Below are 12,816 nucleotides of genomic sequence, written 5' to 3' on the forward strand. Positions count from 1 at the left end.
ACGAACCTGTGTCCCCTGCATTGGCAGGCGGACTCTCAACCACTGCGCCACCAGGGAAGCCCTAAAAGATATTCTTGATTTCAATTTTAAAACACCATGGCATACTGGATTTCTTCCCTCAAATCTGGTCATTGTGACCTGGGAATACATTCAATGCTATTCAACTAGTCTATGATGAACCTAAGCCTGACATTCTGCTATAAGCACTGTAGGGGATATAAAAGAAATTAAGTGACCCAGCCCTTGCCAACAATCTCTTTCAAGTGAAGATTTACAACCAAGAGACACTGAGACATACAATTAATAGAACAAACCAATATACTAGAAATGCCATACTGAATGTTATCGTCCAAAATACAAGGGGCAGTGACAAAGTGCTGTGGTGAGGGAAAATCAACAGTGATTAATTTAAACCTGACTGAGATAACATTTCACACCCACTAAAACAGCTATAATAAAGATGGCTGCAGAGCAGCTGGAATGCTCACTCACTGCAGCTAGGGATGTAAAATGGTGCCATACTTTGGAGAACTGTTTGGCAGCATCTTTTAAAGTTATACATGACCCAGTAATTCCATTCCTAGGTATTTATCCAAAGGAAATGAAAACATAAGTCCACAAAAAGACAATGTTCATATCATCATTTCTGGCTATTAGAAGCCTTCTTCATAATAGCCAGAAACTGGAAATAACCCAAAGGTCCATCAACAGGAGAATGGATAAACAAATTGTGATATAGTCATCTAATGTAGTATTACTCAGTAAGGAGAAGACGCTATAGACACAACAATAGACATTATGCTGAGTGAAAAAAGCCAGACACAAAAATTATATATTCTATAATTCCATTATATGAATTTCTAAAACAAGCAAAACTAACCTATGGAACTTTCAGAGGGCAGGGGTGAAAATGTTCTAGATCTGTGGCTACACGGGGGTATACTGTTGTTAAAAACTCCGTGAACTTAACCCTTAAGAGCTTTGTGTTTTATGTTTTAAAAAGCATGAATGAGAAAACTGGGGCTTGGATAGTAAAAACAGGTGTCCAAAGTAATTTGCTAAGAGGAATCAATGCAGGATCTGAGGTTAGGGAATAATATGATGAAAAAGGTTAAAGAAACCCTGTACACTATGATTTTGTACACCATATTTTGGAATAGACTCTAAACTTTATTATTATTTTTTAAAAATACATATACTTTATTTTTTTAAAGAATTTTTTGATGTGGACCATTTTTTTTAAAGTCTTTATTGAATTTCTTACAATATTGTTTCTGTTTTATGTTTTGGGATCGAACCCACACCCCCTACACTGGAAGGTGAAGTCTTAACCACTGGACCACCAGGGAAGTCCCTAGACTCTAAACTTTAGAGGGGAATGGCAGTAGGAAAATCTCGTTGGAGGTATCCCAACAAGAGGTATTTCTCTGGAAGTATCACAGAGAAATAAAGATATAAGTTAATGAGACCCCAGACGAGAACAAGGGTGATGGGAATGGAAAGAAAATCAACAGAAAGATGTATCAAAAGAAAAATTAGGTTCTATAAGAGAACAATGATTTTAAAGAACTGGGTTCCAGGTAAATGGTAAATTGATGGGATCAATATATGAGATGAGTATTGGGAAGATGGCTTAAGACAGAAGATGATGTATTTAATTTTAGAAACACAGAGATGAGGTATCAAGAGAAGTTTTAAATCACGAGTGTGCCAACTAAAGGATGTCAGTTGCCTCCTGGTTCTACAAGAATTAAGTCATTAGCCACTGCAGTCGCTGACCTTCAACCCAGCCTGAAAGGAGTTCAAGGTGGAGACCAGGAATGAGGCACATCAGGAATGTGCTCTGGGAAAATTAATAGAACAGGCCTTTAGATAGTTAGATATTTTCAGGAGAAAATTTTATGAACCCAAATTCTTGCATCTTCCCATACTTAGAAAAGCACTAAAACCATTAACTAAGATATCTGTTCCTCCTGACTAGCAGCAACCTTCTACCGAGATGTGTGCTTGATTTCCCTTTGCCAAAATCACATACATGCTGACCTCCCCCACTTACCTTCGCAGCAGTTCCTCAGAGCTATCTAAGAGGCTGTCTCCTGGGCTAAGGTCCTCAGTAAGTCCCCAAATAAAACTGAACTCACAGCTCTTACGTTGTGTGTTTTTCCTTCAGTCGACAAGGGATTTAGTTGTAAAAGATTGCAAAAAGAGATATGGAATAAGTTACCTACATGGAGAAGGACAGTGGAAGAATGAATAATTCACAAAGGAACCCTGCTAAAAAACCTATCATTTGTATAGTAATTCACAGCTAACTAATTGCTTTATTTATTTAACATACAAAAATGTATTTAACATACAAAAAAGAAAGAGAAAGATGGACAGAGAAACCTATTTGAAGGTGGAAAGGAAAGTGTTTTGGGAAAGGAGCCTGACAATTTTAGAGAAGTACTAAATAAAAATGGATTCAAAGAAAGTAGAACCTTGCATACTCCCCAGACAAGCAGAAATGCAGAATGTTAGAAACGCAGAATCTCGGGTTCCATTCCAGACCACTGAATTAGAATCAGCATTTTAACAAGATCCCCAGGTGATTCTTACACATTTTTAAGTTGAGAAGCCCATCTAGAATACAGTATTTTGTTAAACTTGCAGGTCTCAACCCATCAGTGGGTTATGAAATCAATTTGGAATAGAATTCAAAATACCAGAGCATATCACACACAATTATTTTGTGTTTTGTATGGGACCATGAGGTAAAATTTTTTTGTGTAGGTTGAGATTTAAAATAAGGTTTACAAAACATTGAACAAAAGTATAGTAATAACCTCTTCTTTGGACTAAGGGAGGACTAAGAGAACCTGAGAATCCATATGTATTGAAATGACATAAGCATTCACTTGCTAATGTTTCTCAAGACTTTTTGGACAGTGACCCACACTAAGAAATACATATGAACTAATATCACATCCATGCATGTAATATACATACAAAATAAAATCCAAAATTTCACAAACAATCCTCTTACCCAGAAGTATACCCTGATATTTCTATTTGCTTGTGACCCACGGACTTATTAAACTGATTTTACCACTAGTGACTGTTTTATAGGTCATTACTCAAAATTTGAAAAACAATGACCTTTAACATGCTGCTTGGCCTCAATCCTTAGCTAAGATGGTGGTTCAGAAGGACTGAAGAGGTTAACGGCTATTATGCATGATAAATACACTAAGGAGCTGATGAAATAACGACAGACTTCCTTGGCAGTTTTTTTTTTAAAAAATGCTAAACTAACGTTGCACTGCATCAATTGTTATTTTTGTCCCTACCTCTTAAGGCACAAAAGAGGAAATAGCAGATAGGACTAATGAGGGTTGGAAATTGGTGAAGAACCACGGGAGGCGGGATGGAGATGAAGGAAACACTTCTAGTACCAAGAACTAGGGCACTGATAACTAACCTGCCTCAGTCAAGGAAGTGAGGCTGGTCCAGGATGCTGGCTCAGAAAGGCAGGTGCTAACTGAACACGCTCCCAGCTTTGTTTCCTGAAGGCCGGCTGAGATACTACACCTTGGCAAAAGCTCACAGTCTAGTTCCTGGGAGGCCCCGGTTCCCTAGGCTAACGTTTTTGTGCTGTACTCGGAGTAGCCTACGTTAGGGGCTGGGAGAAGCAGGTAACTTGGGCATGCACGATGGAGAACAGAGATTATTCCAAGAATCCGAGAGAGAGGGGGGCCAAGATGCTGCTAGGCCTTCTCTATGACCGCGGGGGTTCTAACACAGCGAGACCCCGGACAAAGGCGGCCTCCTTCTGGGTCAAGGAACGGTCCCGGAATGAAAGCAGGCACAGCACAGACCCCGGGGTCGTCTGGCTGGGCCAGCCTCTGCTCTCGAAGTCCTTTTGGGCAAACCCCCCCCCCCTACATCCCATCACCCCTCGCGCGGAGCCCCGAGGCTGTCAGCCCCCTCCAGGCTGGGGAAAGGCGTGGTTTTCCTTCCCGGTTTCTCCCTTATGGCACAGCGGCCAGCCCAGTACCACTGCGTCTTGGCAAGGCTGGAGGTGCTCCCACCTTCACTTTAATTAGCATCTTCTTCCCAGTTTGGGGCTGCACACAGATAAGTTGCTGCTTCTACCGCTGCGATCGCCGATGCAGCTCCCCAGCACTCAGCCTGTGGGAGTCACTTCTGCTTCCGGGTCACTGCCTGGCTCCTCCCCCCGCCCCCGCCGCTCCCCTCGCCTTTTTTCCACGGGTTCCGGAAAGGCTCAGGAATGCCTCAGCGTTTCCTTTCTGTGGCGTGGTAAAAAAAAAAAAAGAAAGAAAGAAAAGGAGGCGGCCCGCCTAGTTACAGCAGAGATAACGCCTCTGCAATTCTGAGAGTCCCCAGCGAGCCGGGGCTAGTATAAGGCGGGGGCGGAACGAACTACTGCTCCCATCATGCCAGGGGGCAGCTCCGCGCGTCTCACCCTGGGAGTTGTAGTCCCCAGCCCCTCAGATCCAACGGCATCCTCAGTGTGTGAACTCTGTTACCCAGAAGGCCTCCAGCACCGAAGCTGGAATTTCTCGGTTACTTGTTCTCTCCGGCAATTAGCGGAACCTGTTAGCGCTGCCCACGAGGCTCAGCGGGGCTGCGCGAGGGTAGTGGCTAATCAGGAGGAGCTTCGGTCAACTGCTACCTGGCCACGGCGACAAGAAGTGAGTACCCCTATTCCGGAAGCTGGTTATGGGATCCCACCACTCCTTCTCACTCCCAAATCTGCCTCTTATCCCAAACTGCTCTTTTCAGGGGCGGGAGAAAGAAGAGTAGTGGGGTAAGGAACGCACCATTTAGGGTCACTCACGACTCCATCCTAATTCTTCTCCCCAACAAATAGTATCTGGGTTGAAGACACCGAGAGTAAGTGAAACCACACGGGTCTGAGGTGACGGTCTTCAGGGACTATGCCTCGATCAATGCCCTGACCTTCCACAACTTAAGCGAGGAGAGAGATGAGCCCTGCCGCCAGCCCTAACAGAACATTAAGTTCTAAGGGAAAATTGGCTCAGCTACCGCCTCCTGACTTTTCCTACCTTCCAGCCCTCAGATTCGCTGCTACCCTGAGGTGCCTGCCATGCCTCACATCGACAACGACGTCAAACTGGACTTCAAGGATGTCCTGTTGAGGCCCAAACGCAGTACCCTTAAGTCTCGAAGTGAGGTGAGCCTGCTTCTCTAGTTGCTCTTTCTTGATCCCAAGCTCCTGGAGGGCCAGGACTGGGAAAGATTCCTGGCTTTTACCCTCCTGCAATACTTGTTTTTTGGATAAATGAAATGCTTAGGTTCCTGTTCATATCTGCAGGTGGATCTCACAAGATCCTTTTCATTTCGGAACTCAAAGCAGATATACACTGGGATCCCCATCATTGCAGCCAATATGGATACCGTAGGCACCTTTGAGATGGCCAAGGTTCTCTGTAAGGTAGGACTTCCCTCATACCCCTTCCTCATGGTGTCTAGTTTTGTGGGCTGACTGCAGAGGTATCTGCATCCCCACCCCCATCCCAGGTCGACTCTGGCAGTTAACAGTCAGGGTGCTCAATTTCTGTTTTCTGCAGTAGTACTAAGGCCCCTTTATCTGATAACTTTAAAGGGCCATCTGAGTTAATGAGATTCAAAGCTAAATTTTGCCCCCATTTTAACAGAACTTTCCCTTTTCTCCTGTCCAGCAGTTTATACATCCTGCCAACTTTTCCCACCACCCAGATCACTCTCTCCAAATCACCTGCATCCCTCTTTACACTATTGTTAGGATACTCAGCATTCACTGTTTTAGTCCAGAAACTAGATATAGTTTGAGCATTCAAAAATTCCTAACTAGAAGATCCTAGAGAGAAGAAGTTTATTTTCTTTCATGCCTGTTTTGTTTTGTTTTTTTTAATCTTCCTCTTCTTTAAGTCCTAGGTTCCTGGGTGTTTCTGGGACATGCACAAAATGGAATGTGTTTTTCTTATATACAGGTTATTGCTCATTTTCAAAATGGAAGCTGCTGCTCCTTTCAGTAATATTACCTGCCTCTGTATTTGTAGCTGAGAAGGTAGATAGTTTGGGCATCCTGAGGACATATGCACTCTTCTGGTTAATCCAGGTAGCCCTGGTTGATGGATTCTGCTGCTGCTTGTGGCTCTGTCAGCCTTAAGGACTTCATCTCCCTTTCTCTATTTTTGACTGCTGTAAGTCTTTGTGGAATGTCTGCTGTCATTTCTCTGAGGTTCATAGTTACGCAGCTTTAGTACTGTATTACTATTGCCATTTACCAACTGCTTAGGAATCCCACTGTTGCCCATTGTCCACCTGGCCTGTCCAACAGAGTTAAGGAATGGTGAATCTGACTTCAGTGTTAACAAATGTCCTATAATGTATGGACCTTGCCGGGACTATCTTGATGCTTTATGTTGAGACTGGCTTTTCATTACTGCTGAGTGCTGAAGAAATCAGATTTTTAGAGATACAGCCAAGTCTCAGTAATAATTAAAAGGCTGGATGCAAGCAAGGATCTTTTTCTAGATCTCTAGCTTGGTATGTAATTGGATATGCTCATCATGCCACCCTATGCCAGTATATCTCCAAGGTCTGCTGACCTAGTGATTTTTGTCTATTAGCATATTGATGGCAGAGTGTTGCTGAGAAAGCACAGTTCAGTACCAGCGTTAGCTAGGTAGTGTTGATGATGATCTCTGAGTATTATAGCATTTGCACTTCCTTACTGCTGGCTGATGCTTGACTCCCTTGGGTCTCTTGTCTGTTGCAAGATTTGTGCTGTCTTGTCTATTTGCATGTCTGCACTTTTAAATCACAAACACCAGCATTCACAAGTGACCTTTGAATGCCTTTGTCAAAGAATTGGGATGTTGTTTGCAATTTGTTGAGCTAGGAAATACAAGTCTGATGAGTCTTTATATCCTTGAACTTGGTTGACTGAAATAGACTGAATGAGACAGACTTTTCAGGTTGGTCCATGTCTCAAGAAAATTTGTCCTTTACTTTAGCGGAGATGGAGAAAGGTTAGCACCTTACTGACTGTTAACCTTAAGGCCTTACCTCTTGTGATTTTGTGAGCATTTAGGCTCACTGAATTACTGCTGGTAAATGGACCAGAAGATACCCAAAGTAGGTTAGCTCCGTACTAGGTTATCAAAGGAGGAGGGGCTGAGTCAGTGCAGGCAGACACTGGCTCCGTCCAGCCTCTTCATGGTTCTTTCTTGTCTACTGCTTGTCCCACTGCACCAACAGCTTGTCCTTGTCACCTTTTAACTCAGAGGCGCTGTACGTGCTGGCAGGTGAAATCCAATCCAGGTGACTTAGTACTTTGGTGGGAGTGTTGGGCAAGTATTAGCTTATGGGGAAAAGCCCGACTGCATTTGTAGAGAGAATAATGGTGGAACTGAGGTTCGAGCTCAACCACTGACTTCTTCAAGCTGCTCTTTCCAGACTTCAGTCCTTTTGTCCCTCAGATAAGATAATATAAAGGTCTATTTTTAGAAAAAGAGACTCTTAACGAAGTTCCCTCCTTTTTGATGGCTCTTTCTTCTCCCCAGTTCTCCCTCTTCACTGCTGTCCATAAACACTACAGCCTCGAGCAGTGGAAAGAGTTTGCTAGCCGGAATCCTGACTGTCTTGAGGTAGCACTGGTCCTCCCCTGATCCATTCCTTAGCCCAGTCTTCCAGGAATCTTTGTTTGGCTTCCTGGGGACCAACCCTTACCTCCCCACCCCTGTTGGCTAACCAACCAGGTGGCTTCTTACATGCTAATGGCCCTGTTTCTCTCACAGTATCTGGCTGCCAGCTCAGGCACAGGCTCTGCTGACTTCGAGCAGCTGGGACAGATCCTGGATGCTATTCCCCAGGTGAAATATATATGCCTGGACGTGGCCAACGGCTACTCTGAACACTTTGTTGAATTTGTAAAGGATGTGCGGAAGCGCTTCCCTGAACACACCATCATGGTATGTCTCTGTTACCCTGTAGTGGGTCCATTCCTCTCCTTCCTCCACTCTTTCCCACCACACCATTTTGTTACACCACTTCCTTTCTCCTCTGCTGCATTTCCTAGTCCGCTTAATCATGTCACTGGGTGATTATCCATGGTTCCATGCTTTAAATGTTGGTGTACTGGCCAGTGCCGTCTTCTCCAAACCTTGATACCTAGTCTTTGTAAATCCAGTGCCCGACATCACTCACTAAACCACAATGGAACATTTCTGCATCGTACATACCTCTGGTACATACACACCTGCCCAAAGGTATGGAGAGATACTACAGTCATACTGAAGGGGTTGCATGAGATGATGTTTTATTTTTTTTTACAAGCTCAGGGGAGTGATGACAAAGCCTTACTTTCTTCCCAGCATTGAGGGGTCTCTCTGTTCTGTCCATCAAAAGCAAATACAATTGTGTAGATGGGTATTTAGCCGACATTACCATGTCCTCCCCCTTTCCCTGAAGCCAGAGAGGTTTCATGACATAACAGCTTAAGCAAAGGATGTGTTTGGGTCTTTTGGAGGAGAGGGGGAGATAAATCTACTGTAAATCAGATGTGAGCTTGTTCCAGTTGGACCCCCGCTTTACCCTAGTACAACAGTGACACTGGCCACTCACCCTTTTACCTCAGCTTGGAAAGCAGGGTCCTTTGAAGTGACTGGTCTAAAAGCCCTCAGAGGGCCCAGATAGAGGGAACCGAGGTACTCTTCTTTGTAATAATGCTGGAAGCACGCAATCGCCTCTCCTTCTGACCCTAAGAATGCTCTGTTTTGATGGTTCTGTCCCAGGCAGGGAATGTGGTAACAGGAGAGATGGTGGAAGAGCTGATTCTCTCTGGGGCTGACATCATCAAAGTGGGAATTGGACCAGGTAAGCTGGTTCACTGGGGGCCACTGGCCACCGCTTCAGTGGCAGACACCTGCGGAGAACTTCCCTCTCATCCTTGTCACGTTCTTCTCAGGCTCCGTGTGTACCACCCGGAAGAAGACCGGAGTGGGGTATCCACAGCTGAGCGCAGTGATGGAGTGCGCAGATGCTGCCCATGGCCTCAAAGGCCACATCATTTCCGTAAGGCCAAGGGCAGGGTAGGGTATGAGGCTGCCAGACATCTGGGTTCTCTGCCAGGTCTGGAGGCTCTGGTAGAGGTGGATCAGGACTCCTGGGTTCCTGTCAGCTTTGAGGTGGGCCACTGGGACCTCCTAGAGGGCTTGGGGCATCCATGCTCTCTCTTCATAGTGCTCCTTACTTTGCAGGATGGAGGTTGCAACTGTCCCGGGGATGTGGCCAAGGCTTTCGGTAAGGAGGGCACAGAAGGAGGATCCTGTAGAAGAGGATGAGTCACCTCTGAGGGTCTAGGATCAGGCTAGGGAAGTCTAAGAAAGCTGTTCAGATTCTTTTATAATATGACTAGTGACCCAGAAGCCTGTGGTGTCATCTGGGGCAAACCAGCAGGGGAAATCCTGAGACTCTGATGTGGACTCCCCTAGTGTGGGCCAGGGCCATCTGCATCATCCCCTGGACTGCGGGACAGTGCAGATGCCGAGCCCCACCCTGGACCCATGGCATCTGGCTCTGGGGAGTGGGGCTACAGAACTGCACTTTCCCAGCTTCCTAGGTGATCCTTGTTCACACTGAAGTTGGAGAGCTTTGCTCTTGGGACACTTGAAGTGAGTCTTGTTCGGCTGGGCAGAGTAAAAAGAGGTGACTAGAAGATGGCGAAAGCAGCAAAAAGGAGAAAGCAGAAGCCAGGCAGGGCATGTCCAGACGCTCTATTTTAAATTCTTGGAAAGTCCACTGACGAACAGAAGCCAGGGCAGAGTAGGCCTGTGCACTGGGTTGTGGGCCAGCTAGGGAAACAAAACCAGGAAGATGCCGGAATCATTGGCAGGCCTGAGAATTTTGTGTGAGTTGCTTCTGAGGGCGACCATGTTAGCACCTGGGCCAGATTCATCTCTTTCCCCTCTTGTTGGTGCTGGCAGGGGCAGGAGCTGACTTTGTGATGCTGGGCGGCATGCTGGCTGGGCACAGCCAGTCAGGTGGTGAGCTCATCGAGAGGGATGGCAAGAAGTACAAGCTCTTCTATGGCATGAGTTCTGAAATGGCCATGAAGAAGTATGCCGGGGGCGTGGCTGAGTACAGGTAGGTGTGGAGGCCAGAAGCTGAGGGTTCTTGGAAAGCGTGACTTTCCAAGTAAGGTGGTGGCAGAACTTGGAAGAAAAGTGATGAGCAGGGACTAAATGCTAGAGGCTGGGCAGGAGTCATTGGGCTTAAGGAATCCAGACAGAAAAGGTAAGAAAGCTTTTCTTCTTCTAAGGGCCTCAGAGGGAAAGACAGTGGAGGTGCCCTTTAAAGGGGATGTGGAACATACCGTCCGAGACATTCTTGGAGGCATCCGCTCCACCTGTACCTACGTGGGAGCAGCTAAGCTGAAGGAGCTGAGCCGGAGAACTACCTTCATCCGTGTCACCCAGCAGGTGAATCCAATCTTCAGTGACAAGAGCTAGACCTGAGCAGTTCTGCCCTCCCAGGGCGCCAGCACCCACCACAGGGCTCCCCAGTGGGCCCCTCTCCCATCCCAGCTACTAGGGCTATTACTTGGTCATTTCCTATCCTCTCTCTCCTGAGGGCTCCTGCAGTATTCTGTACTTTATCTGCACATGCAAAATGCCCAGGGCACCCACTGGGGAGGAAGCAAGGAAGGCAGGCTGAGAAAATAAAGTTAAGATAATCAAATGGGAATCTGGGGACCCAGAATCCTGAAGATTATTAAAAGGAAAAGATGCTGATTCATACATAAGTGTTTTATGTGGCCTTGGTCTGGAAGAGGTAGGCTTTTAGAATCATATTTTATTAATCAGATTCATTAAATAGATCTTTGAATATCTACAAAGCTCAGAAGTGTTCATGTATTTTAAATACCTCAGTAAAGAGAGATCCCAATGACTTTGAGATTCTGGGGATTTCTGCACAAGGCTGGCATCTGGGTGCTGCTGCAGGGCAAGTGGAGGAGTTGGCACTGACCCAGTGGAGTCAAGGACAGTGAGTGCCCTTTCCATGAAGCATCTCCATTCTAGTGCCACCACCCCCAGGTAACCTGGCAGCGTGAGAATTTACAAGTATATTCTGGCATCAGACCACACACAGTATTTTCAGAATAGCAAAAGGAAATTTCTCTTCCAGGCTCTCAGCCCTAGTAACCCTTTTGGGCATGTCTGAACAACACTCTCCAAGGGAAGTAAAATGGCAAAGGGATCCCCTTCCAGCCCTGGAGAGGCCAGTTCTGTTTCTAAGGAATGACCTACACTGACCTTATAGAAGCCTTAATTCCCCTCCCTTGAAGGAAGACAGTGTTTTAACAAATCCAAAATTTATTAAATATTACAAAGTAACTTTAGCAATACAGTCAGGCAACCCAAGGCTGGACTTCCACTTTATTCCCCCTAAACTGCGTGAGAGCTGAGGAGGAAGGAGACAGGCAGAGTGCCGTGGGCATTCCAGTCTAATTCCAGTCTAATCACAGCAGTCTAGAACTGTCTGTACGGTTAGGAAGAGGGACAGACACACCACTGGGGCCAGAAGTGGGGAGGTATTCACAGAAGGTGGGGATCAGGGTGTCAAACTTTGTCTTCTGATAGTTTTCCAGAGAGTCCTGCAGAGAAGGGAGCAGGGAGATCCTATCATCATTGAAGCATGCCCTGAGCCCTCCATATCCTGCATCATACGGCTTTCTGTCTTGTTCTGCCCGCCCATCCCCTTCCCCAGCTTTCCATTCCCTCCTACTCACCCTTCCTTCCCTCTGGCCATTTTCTTCCTCTTCGGAGTCCAAAACCAGGTCCCCTATCGTAATGTCAGAGCTGCACAGAGATGGAGGACGCACTGCAGGGAGGAAACCAGAGTCCAAGTACTCTTCTCAGTGAACACAGGACCTCAGGAGTCCCCAAGAGAGGAGGCTGTCTGATCTGGTCCTGACTCAGGATACCTACCTGACTTCCTGGCCCTAGGAGGCGATAATGACAATCTCAGGGGTTTCATTGGGCAATCCAAGCAGTTCCTAGGGTGGGAGCAAGCAAGACAGGGTGAAAGGAAAGCAAGCAGGGCATGTGCTGCTAGTAGGGAGAAGCAACTCACTCCTTCTACTCACTCCTTTTGTTCTGAGGCAGACAAGTCAACTGGGTTCTCCTTCAGAGCCCTTCCTCCCAGGGTCTTGGACGGACTCCTAGACTTGCCAGTCGAGGCTGCTCTGGTGCCCACAGCACCTGCTGGATCTGCTGTGTGTGTCCCATGTTCTTCCCTGTTCCCAGACTTAGATATGACCTGCGTTGGTGAACCCAGATTCCTAAAGGGGAACAGCATGACTGTGGGGCGCTCCTTATGGCCTCTGCTAGTGGATGCCCACCGGGACTGGATTCTTCGCCGGCCTAGAGGGGCCAGATTGAAGTGGTGGCCAGTCAAAGGTTCCGGGTGCTTCCTTGAGGCTGGACCCTGAGGAAGGTGTGGGCCAGGCCGGGCTTTTGGCAGAGGGTCGTGGAGTGCTGGTCTTGGTTGCTGAGGAGGACTCTGCCCCATGGACTCTGTCATGTTCATTGAATCAGCAGCAAAGCACTCTGAAAAAGAAAACAAATCTCCTTAAAAAGGCAATATAGTAACACATCGACTCAGTCTGGTTTCTTACGCCTCAGGCCCATGTAACCCTTCCAATAGGCTGCCTCAAAAGGTCGCAAGCTAGGGCTTCCCTGGTGGCACAGAGGTTGAGAGTCCGCCTGCCGATGCAGGGGACACGGGTTCGTGCCCCGGTCCGGG

The 12,816-nt window shown here is 46.6% G+C and overlaps 3 protein-coding genes across 14 annotated transcripts in view; 1 reads left to right on the forward strand and 2 right to left on the reverse strand.

The window, feature by feature from the left end:
• NEDD8 (NEDD8 ubiquitin like modifier) overlaps positions 1 to 4,180 on the reverse strand; it is a 10,404-nt gene extending 6,224 nt beyond the window's left edge. Inside the window, exon 1 of the mRNA XM_007130042.4 lies at positions 4,071 to 4,180. Coding sequence (XP_007130104.1) covers positions 4,071 to 4,088 — 18 coding nt within the window. The 5' untranslated portion in view covers positions 4,089 to 4,180. The remainder of the gene's footprint in view (positions 1 to 4,070) is intronic.
• Positions 4,181 to 4,240: 60 nt separating this feature from the next.
• GMPR2 (guanosine monophosphate reductase 2) overlaps positions 4,241 to 12,816 on the forward strand; it is a 14,691-nt gene continuing 6,115 nt past the window's right edge. Inside the window, exons 1-10 of one of the 10 annotated variants that reach the window (XM_024116311.2) lie at positions 4,241 to 4,694; positions 5,102 to 5,197; positions 5,339 to 5,458; positions 7,575 to 7,658; positions 7,809 to 7,982; positions 8,805 to 8,886; positions 8,978 to 9,084; positions 9,270 to 9,312; positions 9,996 to 10,155; positions 10,331 to 10,959. In XM_024116311.2, the coding sequence (XP_023972079.1) occupies positions 4,437 to 4,694; positions 5,102 to 5,197; positions 5,339 to 5,458; positions 7,575 to 7,658; positions 7,809 to 7,982; positions 8,805 to 8,886; positions 8,978 to 9,084; positions 9,270 to 9,312; positions 9,996 to 10,155; positions 10,331 to 10,520 (1,314 nt within the window). In that variant the 5' untranslated portion in view covers positions 4,241 to 4,436 and the 3' untranslated portion in view covers positions 10,521 to 10,959. Of the gene's footprint in view, positions 4,695 to 5,076; positions 5,198 to 5,338; positions 5,459 to 6,124; positions 6,210 to 7,574; positions 7,659 to 7,808; positions 7,983 to 8,804; positions 9,313 to 9,995; positions 10,156 to 10,330; positions 10,960 to 12,317; positions 12,414 to 12,816 lie in introns of those variants that run through there. The other 9 variants (XM_007130043.4, XM_007130044.3, XM_028483293.2 and 6 more) reach the window with 9 other exon arrangements.
• The window catches only part of TINF2 (TERF1 interacting nuclear factor 2), a 3,702-nt gene continuing 2,252 nt past the window's right edge, over positions 11,367 to 12,816 (reverse strand). The window contains exons 6-9 of one of the 3 annotated variants that reach the window (XM_007130047.4): positions 12,158 to 12,620; positions 12,000 to 12,067; positions 11,801 to 11,892; positions 11,367 to 11,665 (exon numbers count right to left, since the gene is read on the reverse strand). In XM_007130047.4, coding sequence (XP_007130109.1) covers positions 11,531 to 11,665; positions 11,801 to 11,892; positions 12,000 to 12,067; positions 12,158 to 12,620 — 758 coding nt within the window. In that variant the 3' untranslated portion in view covers positions 11,367 to 11,530. Of the gene's footprint in view, positions 12,068 to 12,157; positions 12,621 to 12,816 lie in introns of all 3 variants that reach the window. The other 2 variants (XM_055082114.1, XR_008616486.1) reach the window with 2 other exon arrangements.

Source organism: Physeter macrocephalus, unplaced genomic scaffold (genome assembly GCF_002837175.3).
Source record: "Physeter macrocephalus isolate SW-GA unplaced genomic scaffold, ASM283717v5 random_16, whole genome shotgun sequence".
Taxonomy (NCBI): Eukaryota; Metazoa; Chordata; class Mammalia; order Artiodactyla; family Physeteridae; genus Physeter; species Physeter macrocephalus.